This window comes from Martes martes (genome assembly GCF_963455335.1).
Source record: "Martes martes genome assembly, chromosome: 9".
In the NCBI taxonomy this organism is placed as follows: domain Eukaryota; kingdom Metazoa; phylum Chordata; class Mammalia; order Carnivora; family Mustelidae; genus Martes; species Martes martes.
The window spans coordinates 24799203-24822888 of NC_137896.1; the positions used below are offsets into that span (position 1 = coordinate 24799203).

Below are 23686 nucleotides of genomic sequence, written 5' to 3' on the forward strand. Positions count from 1 at the left end.
CTCTGCCTACTTGAGATCTCTGTCTGTCAAAAAAATAAAATCTTTAAAAAAAAACTTGCATGTGGAAATATCACTTCCTTAGGGAGGAGGTCACCACCAGGATCAGGCAGGGGGACACCTTCTGGGGAGCAAGAAGGGTTCTATAACTTGATCTGTGGGGCAGTTACATGAATGCATGTATGTGATAGATTCCTTGAGTGGGACCCCAAAACCCATGCATTTTGTGGGAGGTAAATGATGTCTCAGTGTAAAGATGCATATTATTTTGCTACTGAATTGCTCTCAGGATGAACTCTCTAACCGTCTTTCCCTGCGCCTCTGAGCTCAGCCAGCTGTTCTACCTCTTTTTTTTTTTTTTTTTTTAAGAGAGAGCAAACAGGAGCGGGAGAGGGCCGTGTGCAGAGAGGTTCTTAAGCAGGCTCCACACCCAGCGCAGAGCCCAATGTGGGGCCCGATCTCATGAACCTTGACTGTAGCGCCCTCCAGCTCAGAAGACTAGAGGGGTGTTCTGACAGCCGTCTCCTCCCCAGCCTGGGCGGTCCTGGGCCCTTTCCTCAGCGGACAAAGGTCCGCCCTAACGGCCGCCCTCCTCTCTTCTGCCTGCACCCTGCTGGCACGTTCCCTCTGGCCCCCAGCACTGGACAGCCCTCTGCCCACCACTCCCTGACACTGCTCTCCTCAGCCACCAGAGACCTCGGACCACACCCAATGGTGCCCTTCCTTACCTTCGGGGTCTCCTGCCTTCAAGCAGCGACCCCACTTGTCCCCCTGGTCTCCTCCAGATTCTGCTGCCTGCCCTGCCCTGTCATTCGGCAGGCATGTGCCTCAGCTCTTCTCATCACTGTCCCTTGCTTTTCTGACACTCTCCTTAGTGGCCTCACCTATTCACCCATCTCTGCATCTCAGGAGAGAATGTGTCTCCCATATCTCTGACTGTTCCCAAGTGTTCCCCTTGCCCCTTCAACTCAGCATCCTTAAAATCTGGTTTATTATCTTTATTCCACTAGACGCTGGCCTTTCCTGTGTCCAGCATCTCTCCTAATGGTGTCACCTCCACCAGGCTGAAGACCTGAGGGGGCTTTCCAGTGCCCTCCCTCCTGAAGCCTCACAAGAATCCTGTGGTTCAGGGCACCTGGGTGGCTCATTCAGTTAAGCAGTTAAGCATCTGCCTTCAGCTCAGTCATACCAGGGTCCTGGGATTGAGCCCCATGTCCAGCTCCCTGCTCAGCGGGGAGCCTGCTTCTCCCTCTGCCTCTGCCTGACACTCCCCCTGCTTGTGCATGCTCTCTCTGTATCAAATAAATAAATAAATAAAATCTTTTAAAAAAAAAAACCACTTTGGTCCTAGAAGATAGGTACTGTCATTCTCTCCATTCTACAGATGAAGACACAGAGGCACAGGGAGGTTCAGAGTTTGCCCAAGAGCACACAATGGCACCAGGAGGATTTGAAACCAGAAGCTTTCCCTTGTCTCCATTATAATGTCTACTACACTTGGTGTAGTGGTCACGTGAGAAGCCAATCCCCTTCTGGCCAAGACACTTTCTCCAGCAGCTCTAGATAGTCACCTCTCTGTCAGACTTGCTGCTGGGGCTCAGGTGCACCCACATCCTCTGTGGTTGCCTCCCTCACAGTCCTGCCACACAGCAACACCTCTGCACCTCTCCTCTGCCATTCTCTGCCCTCCCCACCTTCTCCTGGGAAACTCCCACTTCACCTTTCCCTTTCTTTGTAAAGCTAAGATGTAGGATTATGGAGTACTTACCTCTATTTTTTTTAGATACTTACAAACATTTTTTAAATTAACGCAATATTTAAAATATATAAGAAGAAAATGTTTTCCAGGACGCCGGGGTGGCTCAGTCGGCTATGTGTCTATCTTTGGCTCAGGTCATGATCCCAGGGTCCTGGGATTGAGCCCTGCATCGGGCTCCCTGGTCAGTGGGGAGTCTGCTTCTCCCTCTACTCCTCTCTCTCTTTGATCTCTCTTATTCTCAGTCTCTCTCAAATAAATAAATAAAATCTTAAAAAAAAAAAAAAAAGGAAGAAGAAGAAGAAGAAAATGTTTCCTAGCCTTCCCTCTGCCATTGGTGGGGAGAGGGTGTGGAGGGGTATATGTGTGCCCCACAGTGCTTGCCTTCCTAGGGCACAGTCACCAAGCATGAGCACTGCATGGTTATGCCCTTGGCTCTCCCAGAAGGGGCCTTCTTTTCATTTACTTTGGATCGGAAGTGCTACACTCAGTGTGGAGTGCCCACAGTTGTCCATGTCAGGGCACTCGGGCCACTACATTTGGGCCTATTGTTAGTTAGTGCCTGGCCCCTCCTATGTAAGGTGACAAAGCCACAGGGCTCCGTGACAGCTGAATCAAATCTGAAAGAGGGCTTGGTAACCCAGGAACTCCATACCTACACTGATTCTTATCCTGCCCGGCAGTGCTTGATGAAATATCAGCTGGCGAAACTGGGGCACACTCGGCGTGTGTGCCCCCATGTCCCCTCGGGAGCTCCTGTGCAGAAGGTCAGTGCTACACTGGCTTGCAGGCTTGGGGCTGCAGGGCCCCCAGATCATTGCTTCTCCGTTGATCACCCCAGCAGCCTGCCAAGTGCTCCCAGGCAGGCCCCGGAGGCAGGGGCCAAGGGCACGTGGATACTTTTAAGACCTCCTAGGAGATACATGGGCACTCCCCACTAAGAACCACAGACCCAGGCGCCTTGGTGGCTCAGTCAGTTAAGCGTCTGCCTTTGGCTCAGGTCATGATCCCAGCATCCTAGGATTGAGTCCCATATCAAGCTCCTTGCTTGGTGGGGAGCCCACTTCTCCCTCCGCCTGCTGCTCCCCCTGACAGTGCTCTCTCTCTCTCTCTGATAAATCAACCAATCTTTTAAAAAAAATAATAATAACAACAACAAAAAGAACCACAAACTGGGGGCACCTGGATGGCATAGCTGGTTGAGCTTCCAATTCTTGGTTTCAACTCAGGTAGTGATCTCAGTGTCGGGAGATCAAGCCCCATGTCCAACTCCACACTTGGCACAGAGTCTGCTTAGGACTCAATCTCCCTCTCCATCTGCCCCTGCCCCCTGCACTCTCTTACTCTCACAAAAATAAATAAATAAATAACTCTTTGAAAAGAGAGAGAGAGAGACCCTGGGGCCCCTGGCTGGCTCAGCTGATGGAGCATGCTTGATTTCAGGGTTGTAGGAGCCCCACGGTGGGTGTGGAGATCACTTAAAAATTAAATCTTAAAAAAAAAAAAAAGAAGAACCATGGACCCTCCTTACAGACCTCCAATCAACAAATAAAAACACTAAGGCCCTGAAAGGGAACTTGCAGAATAGATAGGAGAACCCTGGCATCTCCCCTTCTCCCTCTGAGACAGGCAGTGATGGTCAGGTCAGGGTTTTCAAGAAATGCTGTGGAGACCAGATTCATGATTGATTGATTGATTTTGGACAGAGAGAACAAGAAAGAGCACAAGCAGGGGACTCAGACAAAGAGGGAGAATCTCAAGTGGATGTCAGGCTGAGCGCGGAGCCTGACACAGGGCTCAATTCCATGACCCTGAGATCACAACCTGAGCCAAAATCAGGAGCTGCACATTTACCCAACTCCACCACCCAGGTGCCCCCATGGTCCACCTCTTTAAAAGACCTTCTGAGGGGCACCTGGGTGGCTCAGTGGGTTAAAGCCTCTGCCTTCAGCTCAGGTCACCATCCCAGGTCCTGGGATCGAGCCCCGCATCGGGCTCTCTGCTCAGCGGGGAGCCTGCTTCCTCCTCTCTCTCTGCCTGCCTCTCTGCCTAGTTGTGATCTCTGACTGTCAAATAAATAAATAAAATCTTTATTAAAAATAAAAGCAGGAGTAGACGATTGTGGGGATCCTTTCTCGATGTCTATGGATATGAAATCAGCATGGTGTACACTTCAAATACGCTACGAGTTTGTCAGTTATAGCTCAGTAAAGCTGAAGGAAAGAAAGCAAGGCATAAAACAGCATGGATGACAGGCTGCCACCGAATACAAAAGGCAGATGTGACCATAACACTCCTGAGCTGCTTCAGGTCACAGGAGACTGAAAGCAGTCATGGCCTGAAGGAGCGGAACTGGGCAGCTCCAGTCTGGGCCGAAGGAGACGTTTTCTCTGTATTCCAAAAAGGTTATCATGGAAAAAGTACCTTTTGACTTTTGAACTGCCTGAATACACTGCTTACTCAAAACAAACACAAACACGATAAAAACCTTGGTCAAGGTTAGCCTCCAAGACACAATGGTGGCGACTCCCAGCTGCCAAACACCGGCACCAAATCACTCCAGTTAGGAGCCATCTCGTCTCTGGGTCAGACACACACCAATCATCCCTGCCCTCACTTCGTCCATCTGTGAGCTGGGGATTTTGTATCCTTTCCTGCCCACATCACAGCATGGCTGTAAAACTCATATTAATGGGGCCAGGAGCTATGCCCCCAGAGCTGGTATTCAGAGTTTAGGGAACATAAACAAAGAGGTCTTTAAGTATTCCTATTACTTGCCTTTATGTGTATCACCCACCCCAGGAGAAAAATTAAGCTCTAAAGACAGAAAAAGGGGCACCTGGGTGGCTCAGTGGGTTAAGCCTCTGCCTTCGGCTCAGGTCATGATCTCAGGGTCCTAGGATCGAGCCCCGCATCAGGCTCTCTGCTCAGCAGGGATCCTGCTTCCCCCTCTCTCTGCTTGCCTCTCTGCCTACTTGTGATCTCTGTCAAATAAATAAAATCTTTTTTTAAAAAAAAAGAAAAAGTTTTATGTAGAAAGGCTGTCCTTCACAATGTTCTTTAAACTCAATAAAACCTAAATATCCAGGGGCACCTGGGTGGCTTAGTGGGTTAAAGCCTCTGCTTTCGGCTCAGATCATAATCCCAGGGTCCCGGGATCAAGCCCCACATCAGGCTCTCTGCTCAGCAGGGAGCCTGCTTCCTGCTCTCTCTGCCTGCCTCTCTGCCTACTTGTGATCTCTGTCTGTCAAATAAGTAAATAAAATCTTAAAAAAAAAAAAAAAAACAACGAAATATCCAGCTATGGGGGAATGGCATAGTCCACCAGTAGAACACTTGCATTCGTGAGTAATGATGGTTTGGAAGACTACACACGATATGTAAAAGTCCTTAAGGTGTTATACATCAAGAGGAAAAGGAGGATCTGAAATCACATATGTAGTACAATTACAGACTCACGAAAACACACATAGCTGACTGTGGCCCCAGGACGCCCACCTCCCGTGTGCATGCCCTCCCACCATCCCTCCTCATGAGTGGAGCAGAACCCATGACTTGCTTCTAACCGAGAGAATATGGCAGAGGAGACAGGAATATGGAGTCATGTGGACATGACTGCATGCTGACAAGATTGTAGCACACATCGTGCTGGAGTGGCGATCTCCCCAGCTACCCTGAGCCTTGAAATCCACCGTGTTGGGGAGTCCCACATGGCCAGGAACCGTGGGCAGCTGTAGGAGCTGAAAGCAGTCACCTGCCAACAGCCAGGAGGAAACGGAAGCCTTCAGTCCTGCAGGGGCAAGGAACTGAGTCCTGCCAACAACCTTGAGTGGACTCAGAAGTAGACCCTTTCCCTGGCAAGCCCCAGGAGATACCTCGGCCCCGGCCTAGCGAGACCCTGAGCAGAGAAGCCAGCTAAGCCATGCCCAACGCCAGGCCCACGGAAACCGTGAGACAATGAAGGTGTGGTTTAAGCCACTTAGTGTACGAGAATATTGTCACACCACACGCAGGACATTGTTTGGGAGAAGATATACCGAAATGCTGACAGAGGTTACATCTGGGGGCTTGGATTAGGATTAGTATTGTTTTTCTGGATATGAAATAGCCTCCGATAGGCTTACAAGATTTGAAAGTTTAAAGATGAAAAACTGCTTGTCCAATCTTAAACCCTGCACACGCACAGGGATGGCTCCCACCCTGTGCAGAAACCGGAAACGCAGCCGCAAGGAGGCTTTACCTCCCGCCGAGTCAACGTCATCCTCAAACATCTTCTTCACCTTGGCCATGTGTAGCGGGGTAAACAGTTGAGACTCATGTTGGCTGAGGGTGATGGATGATGCTGGGGAGCTAAGAAGCTCCTCGTTCTTGTGGAATCCACCTGGGATGGTGATCTAAAATGAAGAAGACTGTAAGAACCGGGCAGTGAGAGGGTCGATTTCCTGAGCTCAACATTTCTAAGCACATCTTACTGAAATAAAGACTCTTTGGGGGGAGGACAGGGTATGTAGGGTTACAACGAGGCAAATGAATAAATCTTAACCACTTTTGGACTTAGAGAGACCAAGAAAGATCTAGACTGTCTCTCCTGACTTTGGGGAGTTCACAACTGTTCCTGTTTTGCAGATGCCATGACTGAGGCTCAGCGAGGTTGGCGGACACAGCCAAGGTCTCACCTCCCACAGATCTGGACCCCAGTTTATGAGGAGCTTCCGTTCAGTTTCAATCTTCAGTGCTCAGAATTCAAGACCCCAAGGAATCCAGCTCCATCTTCCCCAGCCAGTTTGATTTGGTCCTGAACCTCCCAGACCCCCACCTAGGTCAGGGTCAGATCAGATCGTCACACACATCAAAGCTCCCGCACCCCTCACGGGGCTTTCCTCTTCCTCCTCCCATTGTCTCCCCACGCCCTCACACAGCCTATCCTGCCTATCTGGCCCTCAACAATGAACACCTCCTCTCTGTAGCCCCTACACACACTTAGCACAACGCTTCGGGTTACAAAAGGCTCAGGTCATCAAAGGCTGCCTCCTGCAAAGGATGCCGGGAATGAACCATGAGATAACTACCAAGTGCTCGTTGCTAACTGAAATGCACTGCCTTGGGTCTTGGGCATTCAAGATTTTGGTTCAAAAAGCCAGAAGACAAGGTGGAAGTTGGATGGCTCACTCTCCCCACCCCAACCCCACCAAACGAGCAGACGTGTTCATCCTCCTGTGAACTTTTGTTCATTCCCTCATGATCTATATATATCTGTTGAGCACCAGGCACTGTGGGCACACGAGTGAGCACAGTGAAGTCCTGCCTTCCTGGAGCCCAACAGATGAGCTAGTTAATACTCCCACAGCCATGCGGGCCCTGGATCAGACATCTCAGCACAATCTTTGGCTCTTCCCTTTTCCTCCTATGTATTCTTACCATCCCTCCTGCTCATTCTTCCTGTGATCCTTCTCTTACACCTAACCCCTGCTCCCCTGCATCCCTGGCCCACCCTAAACGCTGGCCTTGTACAAGGATGTCCCCACACTGGGACCAGAGTTTGGCCTTCCTTTCCCCTCCACCTCCCCACATTGGGATCAATCAGCTTTCTGGAAGACAAATCTAATGATAACTTTACCCCAACTCAGACATTTTCCAGGCTACTTACCACTACTACCACTCCCCGCCGCCCCACTCCTAAGGGTGGCATTCAAAGCCCATGGCACTGTAGCCCAGACCTGTCTTTCTAGTTTCAATGCACACACCATGGCCTGGGCACACCAATGGCTCTCCACCATCTCCAAACACAGCAAGCATTCCACTTTCACCACATGTTCCCTCTATGCAGTGTAGACCATCTCCCCTGGATGTGAACTCCTACCCACTCTTCAAAGCCTGGCTCAAATGACACCTCCTCCCAGGAGCTTTTCCATGACTTTCAGGTGACAGTCATCCCCTCCAACTCCACGCTCCCAGACTCTGTTCATATCTGCATGCATGCATGATACTGGCACGTCCATACGTGTGGACAGCAAGGCATGATGGGAAACACACGGCTGTGGAGTCCCAGAGCTCTGGGTTAGAATTCTGCCTGGCTCCTTACTTCCAAGCTAATTATCCACCTTGCAGGGTTGTAGTAGTACCTACACGGCCCCTGGACATGCTGGCAGGCTCAGCAGACTAATTACACAACGAACGATAGATTCTGTCATTGCTCCTGTCTCCTAGTGAGCTCTCTGAAGGCAAGGGCATATTTAGCTTATCTTAATTTAATCTTCATTTAACTTATACTAATGATCTCTCTAGTCCCCAGCCCCAAGCATACAACAGACACAAAATACTTAGGCTTGAGGGTAATTTGTACAGCCTATCCCACCACTGCCACAACATAGCTGGACAAAATTAAGGAGGGTCCCCTTACAGACTGCAAATTGGTAGCCTCAGATTCATTGCATTGGGCCAATATCGTGCTTTCAAAGGGAAAACCAGCCTGCTGCCAAGCACAGGTAACTTACCTACCTGGCCTTGTGAGTATCTGGGTTTGCCACCCTGGCGCAGAGACGGATAACGGACGGACTTCTGAGCTGATGAGCGACATCGGGGTGGCTCAGGAACGCCCCTCCCCTGTACCAACCTCTAATGGTTTTCTTACCTTTTGAGACTCAGGGTTCTCTCTTAAGTCCTTGGAAGACACTGGTCTTGACCTAGAATAGGGAATCATGGTCACTTTACTCTAACTTTCTAAGACTGTGTGGGAGGTTGACCTAGCTAGGTCACAAGAAACTGGAAAAGAAGTCAGGGCAGGGGGTGGAGTGCTGCCCTGTACCCACAGATAACCCCAGCACACATGTAATGAGCATCCCTTTTCCCCTAGGAGCTCCTCCAGCAGGAAGCTTTTCCCAAGCCCATCCCTGTGAGCCTTCTTTCCCCCGATGGGAATGAGTTGTTCTACTGAAGTCCTGGGGCTTCACAAGTGAATGCCAGAGGCTTCCTAAAGCAGGCCACACTTTCTATAGAATTAGAAGGGGCTTAGGAGGCCATGCAGTTAGGAGAACAACTATATAATTCACACACCAGGAAAATAATGTCCAGTGGCGGGCACATGTCCAAAGGGTCAAACACATGGTCCGGAGATGGGGAAGGATGGCCCTACTTTCTACTTCCTCCCCCTGCCCCTGCCCTCCAATGTGCCTAGAGGCAGGACTTCTTTGGGAGGAGGATAGAATCCTCCTCACTGCAACATGGGATCATGTGAGTGTGGGAGAGGCCCGGTCCACAGAGTTCTACTCTGAGAATAGAAAGGCCGTGTTTCTACCAGGTCAGTGGCTTCTCCATTAAGATGGAAGACCGCACTTTATTAGGATTATTGGGAGTGTCAGTCTCTCTCACCAGAAAGAATCCAAAGAGCTTTTTAGGAGGGCAGGGGAATGGCCAGGAGTCAAGCCCCAGATAGGCTCAGGGGACAGAGCTAATGAGCCAGCCTGGCTTGACAAAGTGCTCCTGCGGGTGTGGGGAGGGGAGGAATCATAGGAGAGAAGAGAGGAGAAAGAAACAGAAGCAGAATGTAGAAGCTCCAGTATTTTGCCAGGAAGTCTGAGCAGGATGAAGGGCAATTATGGAAACTCATCAGCATAAGTGGAGAGATTGAAGACTGGCCAACAGTGTCCCAACCCAAACTGTCTTGGCAGCAGCTCAGATGTAAAAACGAAAGGAGAGAAAAGAGCCAAAGGAAAGGAGATTTGGAAGCCAAGAACCAGGGTAACTGAGGGAAATGCCAGGAAAGTTTCCAGGAAAAGGCAGTAAGGAAGGAAAGTAGCTTCATGCCTGTGATGCTGGGCTGTCCAATTAGAAATGCAAAACAAATACCTGGAAATATGGGCCTGAAACTGATGACTGGGTACCTTTCAGGGAAAGAAAGAGGAAGGGAGACACATAAAAGACAGGAGGAAGGGAGCCTCAGAGTGGACCAAGAGAGAAGAAAAAAGACACAACCACTGAACACAGCCATTAAAGGTCACTGAGGAAAAAAGCTACGGGACTGGATTAATAGGTTCACTTCTGTTAAGAGTATCATGTATGGGGGCGCCTGGATGGCTCAGTTGGTTGAGCGTCTGCCTTTGGCTCAGGTCATGATCCCCAGATCTGGGGTCGAGCCCCGTGTTGGGCTCTCTGTTCAGCAGGGAGCCTGCTTCTCTGCCTGCCACTCCCCCTGCTTGTGCTGTCAGGTGAATAGATGAAATCGTTAAAGAAAAAAAGAAAGAATATTATGTATGGATATGTTGGCATAAGCACAGAAAGAGCCAGGAAAAGTACACTCCAAATTTAATGGTGGTTATCTCTGCCAGGTGATATTATGGAGGATGTCTATAGCCTAAATCATGCTGTTCATTTTTTTTTTCAAATTTATTTGTTTACTTGTTAGAGTGAGAGAGAGAGAGAGAGAGAGCACAGTCAGGCAGAGTCGCAGGCAGAGACAGAGGGAGAAGCAGGCTCCCCGTGGAGCAAGGAGCCCGATGTGGGACTTGATCCCAGGATACTGGGATCATGACCTGAGCCAAAGGTAGACGCTCAACCGAGCCACCCAGGCATCCCATGTTCAAAAAACATTCATGGCAGGGGCGCCTGGGTGGCTCAGTGGGTTAAGCCGCTGCCTTCGGCTCAGGTCATGATCTCAGGGTCCTGGGATCGAGTCCCGCATCGGGCTCTCTGCTCAGCGGGGAGCCTGCTTCCCTCTCTCCCTCTCTCTCTGCCTGCCTCTCTGTCTACTGTGATCTCTCTCTGTCAAATAAATAAATAAATAAATAAATAACATTCATGGCAATCTTTAGGATTTTTTTTCTTTTTAAATATTTTATTTATTTGCAGAGGGGAGAGGGAGAAGCAGGGTCCCAGAAGAGCAAAGAGCCCGACATGGGGCTCGATCCCAGGACCCCAGGATCATGACCTGAGCCGAAGGCAGATGCTTAACCCACTGAGCCACCCAGGTGCCCCATCTTTAGGACTTCCAGTGCCACAGGTTCGGTGGTGGGTAGCGATCTACATCACTCTTCTATGAAGGACCACTGGCTTGGAGTGGTCGCTACAGCATGGTTCACAGAGGTAACAACTAAGGCAAGTGGCTGTAGAAGAGGAACGGCGGGGTGAATCAATGCACCTGCACTCAGAACATGCCCCCAGCCCGCAAAAGGATGAATGTGGCCTAAAGCAGGTGATTAGCAGGGATTTCCATGAGGTCCTAATAAGTAAGAAGAGATCCAAAAAGAATGCACCAAAAAAAAAAAAAAGAATGCACAGATGATGCCAATTTTTATACGAGAATGACAAACAGGTATGATTTATACATATAAGAACATGAGTGTACATACACACATAATTACACACATTTATAAACAGGACTACCCTTAACAATTATGGCGCCTTAACAATTATAGGTCCACAGAGTGAGTCGTTTTAAGTACTTAGAAATCAAGTTAAGATACTATGAAATAGGGGCGCCTGGGTGGCTCAGTGGGTTAAAACCTCTGCCTTCAGCTCAGGTCGTGGTCTCAGGGTCCTGGGATCGAGCCCCACATCGGGCTCTCTGCTCGGCAAGGAGCCTGCTTCTTCCTCTCTCTCTCTGCCTGCCTCTCTGACTACTTGTGATCTGTCTGTCAAAAAAAAAAAAAAAAAAGATACTATGAAATAAAACATTCTATTCTCCTACCTTGACAAATACTTTCCACTAACAACCTGGAAAACCAGGTTCAAATTTACAATTCTAGAGCTCCTCAGCTAAGTACCAGAATTTGGCAGTGTGGACAGAACCAGCCTCCAAGTCCTCTGCCCACCCACCACACCTCACCCATCCTGGTTAAGGAGCTTGTGGATGGGGGCAGGTCAACAGACCCCTCAGCCCACATGCAGGCCACACCTCACCTTCACTGCTCCCCGGCCACCTCACACCTAGGGAGCTGCCCTCAAAAACGATGCACTGGGCAACAGGCCCACAATCAGATTCAAAGCACTTTGGGCAGGGACTCCAGTATTTAGAGTTGTGGGGGTTGGGGGAGGGGGCCTAAGGGGCATTAGTAGGACCACTGGTGAAATTTGAACATGGACACTTACATAACAATCAAATTAATGTTGTTTCCTGTGGTTATGAAAGAGAATGTCCTTGGGGTGCCTGGGTGGCTCAGTCCACTCAGTCCATTAAATGTCTGCCTTTGGCTCAGATTACAGCCCAGGGTCCTGGGATCAGGGCCCGTACTAGGCTCCCTGCTCCGTGGGGAGGCTGCTTCTCCCTCTCCCTCTGCCCCTCCACTCCTCTTGTGCTCTCTCTCAAATAAATAGAATCTTTTTTAAAAAATTCTTTGTCCTTAGGAAATACACACAAGTATTTAAGGACAAAAGGGTACAATGTAACTTATTCTCAAATATCCAACAAACAAATATAATGATAAAGCAAAATTTTCACAATTAGTCAACCTGGACAAATGGGAGTTCTTTATACCACTCTTAAAACTATTTGAATATTTTTGTTTCAAATTACTAGAATTTTCATGAGTGATGTGTCTCACCAAAACACACTTGTGTTTGTTCATGGACCAAAACAAGTGGAAAAGTATTGGTTGAGGGCAAGAGACACCCAAGAGAAAAGTTAAGACTAAGAATAAGCAGCGGAGAGAAGAACCAGTCCTCTACTAGTGAAGGAAAAAAAACTGAGAAGTCTAGGGGCGCCTGGGCAGTGCAGATGGTTAAGCATCTGCCTTTAGCTCAGGTCATGATCCCAATCCTGGGATCAAGCCCTGCTTTGGGCTCCCTGCTCAGTGGGGAGCCTGCTTCTCCCTCTCCCACTCCCCCTGCTTGTGCTCTCTCATGAATAAATAAAATCTTAGAAAAAAAATTAAATGTCTATCTAGAATTAGAGAACACTTTAAAATCAGGAGAAACCATCCCCACTGGCCTCCATCTACTCCCTCACATTTCCCGGCTCTGGGGGCGCAGCGGAGTGGGGCACACCACAAACCTAGAAACGGCCAGTAGGGGAGCATGCTAGGATGGGAAGAGAATCATTGGTTTGTGGAATTAGTGTGTAAGAATTCATAGCAGCAGATGACTTAAAGCCAAAGGTAGTTATGGCTGTCCTGGAAACAGCTACGAGATGCCCTCCTATTCAGCCTCTGGCTGCGGGCAAATGCATCTTAGGGCCCGCGTGTCCAGTCTTTGGGAGACAACTTTAACCCCAAACCATCACTCACCCTGAACCAATGTGTTCTTCCCAGGTAACCTTGCTGGCTTTGTTTGACAGAGGTAAATCGGTTTTTGACTTCCATCTCAACTGAGACATCTTGGCGCTGTCCCTGGGTCCCAAGGAGCTCCTCTATGAAGTCACTGCGGAACTCCGAGGGCTTCCGCCAGACCAGAGAGTCAGCTGGCCATGTTTAGAACCGGGAAAATGAGACATTTCCACATGCAGAACACAAAATGGAATATCAGAACCCATCCCACAAACTGTACCACACAGCCATCTTTCATCCGTTGTGAGACATTCTCTTTATTGATAAAGTTGAACTTACAGCAACGACAGGAGCTACAGCACGCTTAGACAGGACAGCAGGAGTACAACACGGCCCATGGCAGGTATACAGCACAGTGCCCACCTCTCATGGAAACTGTGGAAAAGGCCAGGGGGCCTTATGATAAAGCAGGATTCGCCAAAATCAGAAGGCCAATTGACCCCCACAGTTGCGACATGGAAGGCACAGCAGCTCTCTACACTGTCCTCTGCGTGAGCTCCAATTCTTTGAAAAGAGGAAGGCTACAAGAGCATAGTGGACGGGAGTCCTTCAATCTAATCTCAGAGAGGCCTGGACCAGATGCAGCATTGTTCAACCTTGGCCCATGGCACAACACAAGAGGGTGACTTGGTCAAAGGTAAATCTGTTGGGAGGATTTCAACCAGGGATGTGGATTCCAGGTTTAAAGATACCCAAGTTAAATCATATTTTGTGACCTAGCTGTTAACCAAAATGTTAATTTACCACCGAACAAGATATTCTCCCCAGATCTATACCATAAAAACAACATACAAAAAAAAAAGTCTGCTCCCATTTCATCAATCATGGAGACACAATTTTGTCACACTGTAGATTAAAAGTGGAGTAGTTCAATGAAATGTCATAAAAGGTACAAGTACTTAAATTAGTTTTATTAAATTAGGTATTAACACTAGAAGGATATGCTGAAAAAAGAAAAGGCTAATGGCTCCACATTTGACTGTTTCCCACTCTTTCATTTTCCAGGCCAATGTTACTATTTCTACATACAATAGTTTCTGCGCTTGTCAATTTTTCAACATGAGCCTAAAATATGCTAAATTGTCATAATAAATATATTTATCCTTCCCTGAGAAGAAACATGAGAAAAAAGGGGAAACATTAAGATGCATTCCACTCTTTAGGTAAAGAAAGTTCAGAAAACTCCCACCTAAAAAGAATGAAAATATGACCCTCAATAACTCAGGTTAAAAAAACAAAACACAAAGCAAAACAAAACAAAACCCAAAAAACTAAAAATAGAAGTGGGAAGGAAGATGTTCAGAAGTAAAATCTCCTAAGGGCGCCTGGGTGGCTCAGTCAGTTAAGCATCCGCCTTGGTCTCAGGTCATGATCTCTGGGTCCTGGGATCCAGCCCCGAGTCAGGCTCCCTGCTGAGCCTGCTTTTCCCTCTCCCTCTGCCCCTCCCCCTCCACTCATGCTCTCTCCCTCTTTCTCTCTCTCAAATAAATAAAATCTCAAAAAAGAAAAAATTAAGTAGTAAAATCTCCTAGATCAACCTCTGCACCTCTGCACAAAAGTAATTCTGGAAAAAAGCTCAAAGTCCTACCTGAAACTAGTTCAGGCATCCCCTGCCAAGCCCAAGGAGATTCTGGTCCCTAACAGCAGAGATGACAGGGCTGCTGCCAGAAGCCAGGGCTGCAGATCAAGAAACCGCTCCAGGATGGCATCTCCATTCCGCTCAGCAGCAAGGTCAACAGTGTCCTCTCCAGCTCTACCACTGTGGGTTTTAAAACATCAAAACTTGTATCCTAATTATATGTGTCAATTATTCCTCAATAAAATTTAAGAAAAACCAAAACTTGTATCCTTCTCAGCTTAATGTAATTTGTCAACAATTTTCAGATGCAACTTGACTGCCAAGAAAAGAGGCATTTCCTTTTCAAACGAATAAAGAAGAGGTAAGTCGGTGACTGCTGGAACTGGAGAGGACCCTGAAGATTAATATCAAGATCAAGATCACACCTTTAGTTGAGGTCAACTACTCCACCCACCCACATGACGCTTAAAACAATGTTCTTCCTGAGCACATGGGTCGCTCAATCAGTTAAGCATCCGACTGTTGGTTTCAGCTCAGGTCATGATCTCATGGGTCGTGGGATGGAGGCCCCACGTTGAGCCCCATGCTCAGTAGGGAGTCTGCTCGGGATTCTTTCCCTCTGCTCCCCCCACCCCACTCTCTCTAAAATAAACCCTTAACGCAGGTTCAAATGCCAAAGATTTCAAAACACCATGATTTAAGAAAAAAGAGATTCTCAGTGTGGTTCAGTAACTACTTAGCCACCTCCTCCCCACAAAAGAAAAACTCTTCTTAAAGACTAGGGGGAAAATATTAAATCACAGAATTAGAAATTCTTAGGAAATGTTTTTAATTATTTTTATTTCATTCAACATTGAATTATTTCTTCTCTCAGCCTTTAAATAATTAATAGGGAGGGTGGTGCACACAGAGGCAAGCTGGGATAGCCTACAGCTACCTGTAAAAAACACAAATAATTTATTCCATTCAATCATGCAGGATTTAAATTTTAAACTAAAAACAGCAATCGTATGTAATTATACGTTTAACTCTCGCATCATTTTATAGAAAAACATATACCAAGAGAAAAAAAAAGGTGGTACTGGGTTAGAAATCTCTAGAATGCTAAAATCCAGATGACCATGAGGTATGACAGACCTTAAAATCCCTGGAACTACTTCAAAATATATCAACAGGGCCCCATTATGAGAACTATTAATACAAACATAATAAAACTACTGGTGAGCAAGCAAGGGAGGAAAGGAACCTGCAGGGCACTCAAGCCTGACTAGGATAACCTACGACAGATCCCAGCGCAGCTCGTGTAGAGTCTTGTACTGCACAGCGATTCGGGGATGGGCATAGGGCAGGCCCCTTTCCCCATGGATTCACTCTCTGCAGTCTCTGACACCCGTAGCCCACTGAGCAGGAAGCAGATGCTCCTCCTCCTGACCTAAGCGTACAAGATCAACAGTAGCCTAACTACGTCAGAGTGCCTGTGTCATTCATCTGACTTCACATCTACATGCAGGGGTTGCATCATCTCAAATCATCACAAGGGGGGAGGATGGGATGCTGACATCCTCTGAGACCACATTCACTGAACAGTACACTGTTCCACTTGCTCTATTGTTGCTAATCTCTTACTGTGCCTAATTTATAAGTTATTTTATCATAAATGTCTGTATAGGATAAAAACATAGTGTATGAAGGGATCAGTACTAGCTGCAGTTGCAGGCATCTTGGAAATGTGTCTCCTGCAGATAAGGTGGGACCGCTGTATTAGCAAAGCTCTCCCTGCAGCCTGCAGCCAAACACATGCTGAACCATTTGTGACTTCTGTCAAAGTTGCTTCTTTTAGAGTCAAACCTTTTTCTATTTTGTTTTTTAATGGAGCTCGATGCAGAGTTTGAACTCAGAACTCTTGAGATTAAGACCTGAACTGAGGGGCACCTGGGTGGTCCAGTCAGTTAGGTGACCAATTCTTGGTCTCGGTTCAGGTCATGATCTCAGGGATAGGAGATGGAGCCTCCACGTTGGGCTCCATATCAGGCTCTACACTGGGCATGGAGCCTGCTTGGGATTCTTTCTCTCCCTCTCCCTCCGCCCCTTCCTACCCTTCTCTCCCTCTCTTTAAAAAAAAAAAAAAAAGACCTGAGCTGAAATCAGGAGTCAGATGCTTAACCAACTGAACTACCCAGGCAACCCTAGAGTCAAAACATTAATTAAAACACAGAAGTTGGGCGCCTGGGTGGCTCAGTCATTAAGTGTCTCCCTTCCTCTCAGGTCATGATCTCAGGGTCCTGGGATTAAGCCCCACATTGGGGCTCCCTGCTCCTCAGGGAGCCTGCTTCTCCCTCTCCAATGCCCCCTGCTTGTGTTCCCTCTCTGTCAAATAAATAAATAAAATCTTAAAAAACACACACACACACAGAAGTTGTACTTTACAATTTCATTGTGAGAATTTTCTCAAACTTTCAAAGTGTATGTAGCTGATGCTGAGAAACATTGTGCAACAACAATAACATTGTGCTTTTCTCTGAACCAAAGCTGTCCCTCTCCTGATGAAAACTGGGCCCTGGGGCATCACTTGCCAGAACTAGGCACTCCTCCATTCTTTTCTGCTCCAGTATCCTATAAGCTTTTCACAAACCTAAGTAATTCTCTCTGGTCCAGAAAAGATCTTGGGGGAAACCACCCATGAGCCACTGAGCCCCACTGAGCCAATGAAAAGCTGTGCTCTGGAGACCTGGGATACAGGCCTGGAGGAGGACCACGGTCTCAATCGCTGGTTCCCGGCCTCCCAACCACAGCACTGACTCCCTCATTCATTTTGGTAAATGTCAGAGGACTCTAGCCACACACTCCTTTTATACATTCAGTCTGCCCACTTGTATAGTTTAACCCTGGACTTATTTAATAGTCTACACTGCAATTTTTTGAGTCACACATTAAGGCTGAATCTTAGAAACTCATCTCTGCTCCCACTGGAAAACTAGGAAGAACCATAAAGCCAGCTGTTAAGACTTACCCAGATGGGCTGAATCACACCTACCAACTTCCCAAATCTCATTCTACAACCAGAACTGAAAGTTGAAGACCTCAGTAAAAAGAATGAATTCCTCTTCCTCCTCTTCCTCATGCCTGCACCCAGCATCTCCCCACCAACAATGCCTGCAGACTGGGGAAAACACTCCAAATAAACCAGGAAAAGGGTGACTTTTTCTTTTTTTTTTTTTAATTTTTAAGGTAAGATGTGATGGAACTGCCAACTGCTGACAGATCACTCTGCAACTCTAAATCTCTCTCTCGATACCATCTACAAAGTTCTAGGCTTTGGTGGCTGACCTGCACTGTGTGAACTCAAAAGTAGGACATCGTCCTAAATTTTACATCAGTACTGACCACAGGCTTGGGTTCCATGTGGTTCAGGACGATTATTTCTACTGCCACACTCTCTGTTGACACCAGCCAGATGTGAGTCACCCACACTAACCTCATTACGTTCATCAGACTTAAAGCCTAGCTTGTGTCTGTGGACTGTGATGAACTGTGGTAAACATCACAAAAGGAGTTCCTTATGCCAAACCTTGTAAAATATTCCTTAAAGAAAAACTTCTCTGGAGTCACTTTGGTTTTAGCAAAACTGCTTCCTGTCTAACACCACATTACATTCTACAGAGTACACCTTGAAATAAATACAAGTTTTCAAATCAATGAATCTGAATTACTGAATCACACTGAACCTTCATTTCAAGGAAACTGGTGAAATGTGTGGTTAGACTTCAATTTCCCTCAGGGAAAACAGGATGAAAATCATCGTCTGAAAGCCTAAAGGAGCTGGACTCCTCAATACCACCACCTAGCTGAAAAGGAAACAATAAAGGAACGTGTTACTTATTTCACAAAATACCTAAGCAGTGCCCTCCTGAATTTTCGGGATACAAAAACCTTGTCCTGAACTTTTCAAAGATCTAGAACTTCTCAAGAACGTCAGCTGATCTGAAGCACCCATACGGGGCCATCTAATGTTGTGGCTGCTTTTTCTAGCAGCTCATTCTGATCCCAACTAGCACCCAGTGAGCAAGGCACTTCAGCCAACATCATCATGCCCATTTTACGGTCAGATGAGAGAGATCAATTAGCTCAGAAATCACAAAGTTAGGAGAGACCTACAAGGACTCAAATCTGATGTTCCCCTGTCAGATTCACACTTGAATTTGCAGGCCAAAGTACAAATGTGAGGGCTACATCAAGCCCAGGTTGCCTGACGTACACAGTAAAAGGCAGATTTTTAATCTTCTGACTCAGAATTTCTGGAGATGGACTTTAGAAATTTGTCAGTCAAGTTCCCCAAGTGATTCTGAAGCCCGTTAGTTTGAGGACTATCAGCCTGAGTGAATCTTAAATCCCAATCCAGCCAGAGGACCCATGTGTTTACCTCTCCTCAAGCAACACAGAACTCACCAAGCAAACCAAACAGCTTATTCAAGTTAACTGCACCAATGACCTAACCTGAACTATTCCTACCAAGACTTTATAGGTATCAGCCTAAAGAACAAGGTCGTCAGACTTAGGTCAGAGGTACACACAGATCAGCTTCACTCCTTCCAAAGTAACTTCTCAGTTGGCATCACCCCATAGTATCTTCACCAACTTCACGCACACCTGGAGGCATCTTCTTGTAGATTACCAACACATGGGGTGTCAAATTCCTTTTGAAAGTACACAACAGGGGCGCCTGGGTGGCTCAGTGGGTTGGGCCTCTGCCTTCGGCTCGGGTCATGATCCCGGGGTCCTGGGATCGAGCCCCACATCGGGCTCTCTGCTCAGCAGGGAGCCTGCTTCCCCCTCTTTCTCTGCCTGCCTCTCTGCCTACTTGTGATCTCTCTCTCTGTGTCAAGTGAATAAATAAAATCTTAAAAAAAAAAAAAAAAAAAAAAAAGAAAGTACACAACATTCCAAGGAAGGTATCGTGCCATTAATTTCTAGAGGAAGTAATATGGATTTAACCCTAGGCAAAATCATCAAGTTGGGTTTACAGAGCATCCATAATTGTGGCAAGAACCCTAAAAATCATAGAGAAACTACCTCCTACCCATTATCTTTATTTCATACTGAAAATGGCAGCAAGTCTCCTTTTGAACTCATTTCTTATGGCATAGAATTTTAAAAGGGAGGGGAAAATGACAATTTCAGGTTATTTCATAGATTCAGACTGTGTTCACTGCCTTTGAAACATATTTTCTGGGGGGAAGAAAGTATCTCCCCATGGCATCCAGCAAGCACTGTCCTGCTGTAGTTCTCAGGAGGAATCCACCTGAAAAGGCTTCAAGGCTGCGGGGCCAAGCCTTGGACTTCTCAAAGACCTCTCACAGTAGCATGAAAATGTCTAACTGCAGGAGGCTGAGAAATGTAATGTGAAGAATGGAGAAAAAAGGAACAGGCTTAGAAATAAGTACGTTTGAAAAAACAGTGAAAGATTGAAAAGATCACTCTGAATTTAAGAAAGAAGAATCGGTATCTTACCATTTGAACCTAAAAGAATATACTCAGGGCAAGACAAATTTCAGAAGACATGACACTCTTGAAATACAGAATTTTATTTAGAAACTGTTTAAAGTAGAAAAAAACCCTGTCAAGAAAGACCAGGTGGAAAATGGGTTCCCAATAAAATGGAATTTTAGGGCAACAAAAGTCTAAAAGGCCACAAAAGAGAAATAGCACCACTGTTATTTGAACAATGGCTAGTTACTTGCATTTTTTTGGCATTGTTAATCACTGAATCTGGGTTTTCCTCTGAATTCCACACAGAGCATGCACTACACAACAATTTTATCATAAAATATCTGCTTTCTACACACATTTTAGGACAAGCTACCACCAGGAACAAATCAATACAAATACATCAGGGGCTGAACAATCTCAGTAGTGGGTGACACACATTTTGCAGAATTCTGCCAAACAAAGGAACTGAATAGGCCAGGGGCAAAGCAAATGAGGAAGAGTTAAGGAATGAAATATTTTAAATATTAATAATTAATTCAAACACGGTACTGTATCTTCTGCAAAAGAAAATTAACATTTAGTAACACACTAACGAATTTTATCTCCAAAGAGATTAGTGCACTGGCAAAGTATTCCGATAACAGTGGAGGGCGGTGGACAGCAGGTACCGAGAACACCCAGCCTTGCAGATCCCAAGGTAGCGATGGCCTTCACTGGTCACTCCCTTTGCCAGAGGTCCAGAAAGAACTTGCAGCGTGACCACCTGCCTGCTGAACTTACACTCTAAGCAGCAAACTTTAAGGAGCCAAAGAGGAGTCCCCAGTGGGCGAGGGGAGCAGAGAAGAGAAACATGTTCAATGTAAACTTAAAAGACAGTAAAATGGGACACGACCCCCATTCAAATCCCAGAGATGTGGGCAAGTCCCCAAAAGTAGTTGTTAGATTTAAAAACTGGACACACCTCATTTCCCAAAAAACATAATACATAGAAATTTCAGGGATAACTGGAAAAATCGTCAGAGAAATGTTCAATGAAATTCAAGCTCTTCAACTCAAACATCTCAGGGCTGAAACACACCCTCTATTCATCCAGGCAACAATGCCTCTTGCTTCTTAGAGCAGGGATACTATTGGTCAAGGACACCAAATGGCTTTACAGAGCAACTTTTTAAACTCTCCTTTTGGGCCAAGGTCTAGGCCTTCGAGGATTCAAGCAACCCTGCAAGGCCTATGAACAGCAGATTCCAAAGGTCCAGAGGTCTGGCCCTTCCTTCCCAGACACAATGTCAAACACGAAAATCTCCTGTCATGTTACATTTTCTATGTTGAAATATGGAAGCATATTTTAAATACTCTTAAGGCATTTATTTATTAAAACGTTCTCTGCCAAGATTTCACATTAGCTTAAAATTCAAATCAGTCTTTACATTTCTCTGAGGTCTCCACCTCAGTGTATCACATAAAAACACCTTCTCCAGCAATCAGTGTTACCAGCGTCCACTCGGTGAGCCCCATGGTCAGCCTCTTTGTTCCCCAGGTGACCCAACTAGATGTTAATACTGCTCTGCTACAGGGTAAAAGCTCCTAACTCAAACTCATTGGAAAAGGGGTGAAACTTCTGCAAAGTGCACTTTAAGAAGAGGTACTGTTTGCTCATGAAAAGAAACCAGTGAGTCCTCTAAGAATAATAAAAGGGGGTATTTTACAGTTAAGCACATGATTTGGAGTGAAGAATTCGGATGTTGCTCTGCTGGTCCAGGCTGTTAGTACTCTTCTTGTTCCTCCTGTGGGCCCCCTTCATCAGGTATCACAAAGCCTTCCTAAAATGGGAAAATGAGAGAGAAAAGACATTACTCAGCACCAAATGAAGGATCAGTTTCTACCATAGGGCCACTTTCCTCGTATTTACAGCCTCTCAAAGTCAACGGTTCTTCCTATCTCTACCGCACATTTGACATTTACTAGCACAAGGCCACGTGACCATCACTTTATTAGACAGTGGAAACACATCTCACAAAAGGCAAAAACTAAGCATAAACTTATCCTCAAAAGTGGATTTCTTAATTATGTCGATTATGGTGATGATTTCACACACCAAGTTGTACTTAAATGGGTACAGTTCATTACGTCAATCCTACCTCAATAAGGTTGTTTTAAAAAAAAAAATATACCCTCAAAAACCCCTGAAGTCATCACGAAAGTTCAGTACCACGCAATCTCCTTGCAATAAGCTGTCTACAGAGCCAGCTTTTTTTTACACCTTCCTCTGATGGCACTTAAGGACCATGCATGCCACTGTGGGTATTGTGGGTTTACCCAAAACACTAATAATCCCACAGTGGCTGCCAAGACTGATCCAACATTAATGGCACAGGATACAGCCGATTTGCGGCTTCCACCTCACACTCACTCTAGGGCATTCTGGCACGTGATTAACGGCTACAGCACCATAAAAATCAGACTTCCCCTTTGACCACCATCTTTTTTTTTTTTTCCAACTAAATCTCTACAGCTGAATTTACTTAAGATAGAAAGCCACTAAAATAATACTCAGACTAGACCAAGGACCCCTATATCTTCATCATCTTTGTTTCACTGAAGCTGGCAAAGAGCAAGCCCAGAATAAGGATTTACTGAACAAACTATCATCTTTTCAGTCATCTGTCTTCATCCCCCAAAATTCACTTGGCATATTTAGAGAACAGTGTTAACGACAATATCAATATTTCCTTATATTTGTATAGTGTCATGCGTACTAAAAAACACTTATACACTGTAGCTTGATCCTATAGACCTTACTAGGTGGGCAGATTTATAAATAAGCAAAGCCATTAAACAATGGGCATAGCAAGATACCAAATCCTAAATGCAGGGAAAAATCAGTCTTCCCTGATCAGCTAGCATGTCATGATTAATATCAGCAGATTCAGCTGGGTAATAATACACATGGATCCCAAGACCATAAAGTACTGAGAGAAAATGGGAACCAGGCACACTCCAGGGCAGGAGGAACAAAGATACAATCCGACAACTACAGGCAAGGGACATCAAAAAGGGGCCGTGAGCGTGGTTCCCAGGTCATGCCAGGGGGCCTGATAAAATGGAGCTGAGAGGTCTAAGTTGCAGGGGGTAGAGTGGGGATGGTGGGGTTAAGAGCATTCTGTGGCACTCATCACCTATCAGCAGCCATAAACCACAGAATCTGGGCAAGCCAGCCATCCCCTTGTCCCATTCCTGCCTCAAAGGCTCACAGACCTCAAGGCAGAGGCTGAGGCTGAGCAGAGATGACCTCTGAATGACTCTGAGAGATCAAAGTCTTTTGATGAATGCTATCCTGGAACAGGACAAGCACCAGCACTGAGTTTGCTGAAAACAACCAGATAAAATTAACTTTGTTTCAGATGGAAAAATGGCAAGAAAATATCCTGGTGTCAACACATACATCTGTGGCATAGAGAATGTCCACGATCCTCTGCAATACAGGGTTGTTCTCCCCCTCGTTCTCCTGGCAAATCAACTCAATGTTCCTTAGCTTTCCAAAGTAGAAATCTCTTTCTTTCTCCAAGTCTTCGACGGTAAGTTTCAATACGTTGACCTGCATAAGACATTGGA

The 23686-nt window shown here is 46.3% G+C and overlaps 2 protein-coding genes across 6 annotated transcripts in view; both read right to left on the reverse strand.

Moving 5' to 3' along the window:
- Nucleotides 1-6042, reverse strand: part of EFCAB8 (EF-hand calcium binding domain 8) — a gene marked incomplete at both ends in the record, with an annotated part of 50252 nt that extends 44210 nt beyond the window's left edge. Inside the window, one exon of the mRNA XM_080813597.1 lies at nt 5994-6042. Within this exon, the coding sequence (XP_080669723.1) occupies nt 5994-6042 (49 nt within the window). The remainder of the gene's footprint in view (nt 1-5993) is intronic.
- Nucleotides 6043-20137: 14095 nt separating this feature from the next.
- The window catches only part of MAPRE1 (microtubule associated protein RP/EB family member 1), a 31535-nt gene continuing 27986 nt past the window's right edge, over nt 20138-23686 (reverse strand). For 4 of the 5 annotated variants that reach the window (XM_080813577.1, XM_080813579.1, XM_080813578.1 and 1 more), the window contains exons 6-7: nt 23517-23669; nt 20150-21894 (exon numbers count right to left, since the gene is read on the reverse strand). In XM_080813577.1, coding sequence (XP_080669703.1) covers nt 21838-21894; nt 23517-23669 — 210 coding nt within the window. In that variant the 3' untranslated portion in view covers nt 20150-21837. Of the gene's footprint in view, nt 21895-23516; nt 23670-23686 lie in introns of all 5 variants that reach the window. The other variant, XM_080813580.1, reaches the window with a different exon arrangement.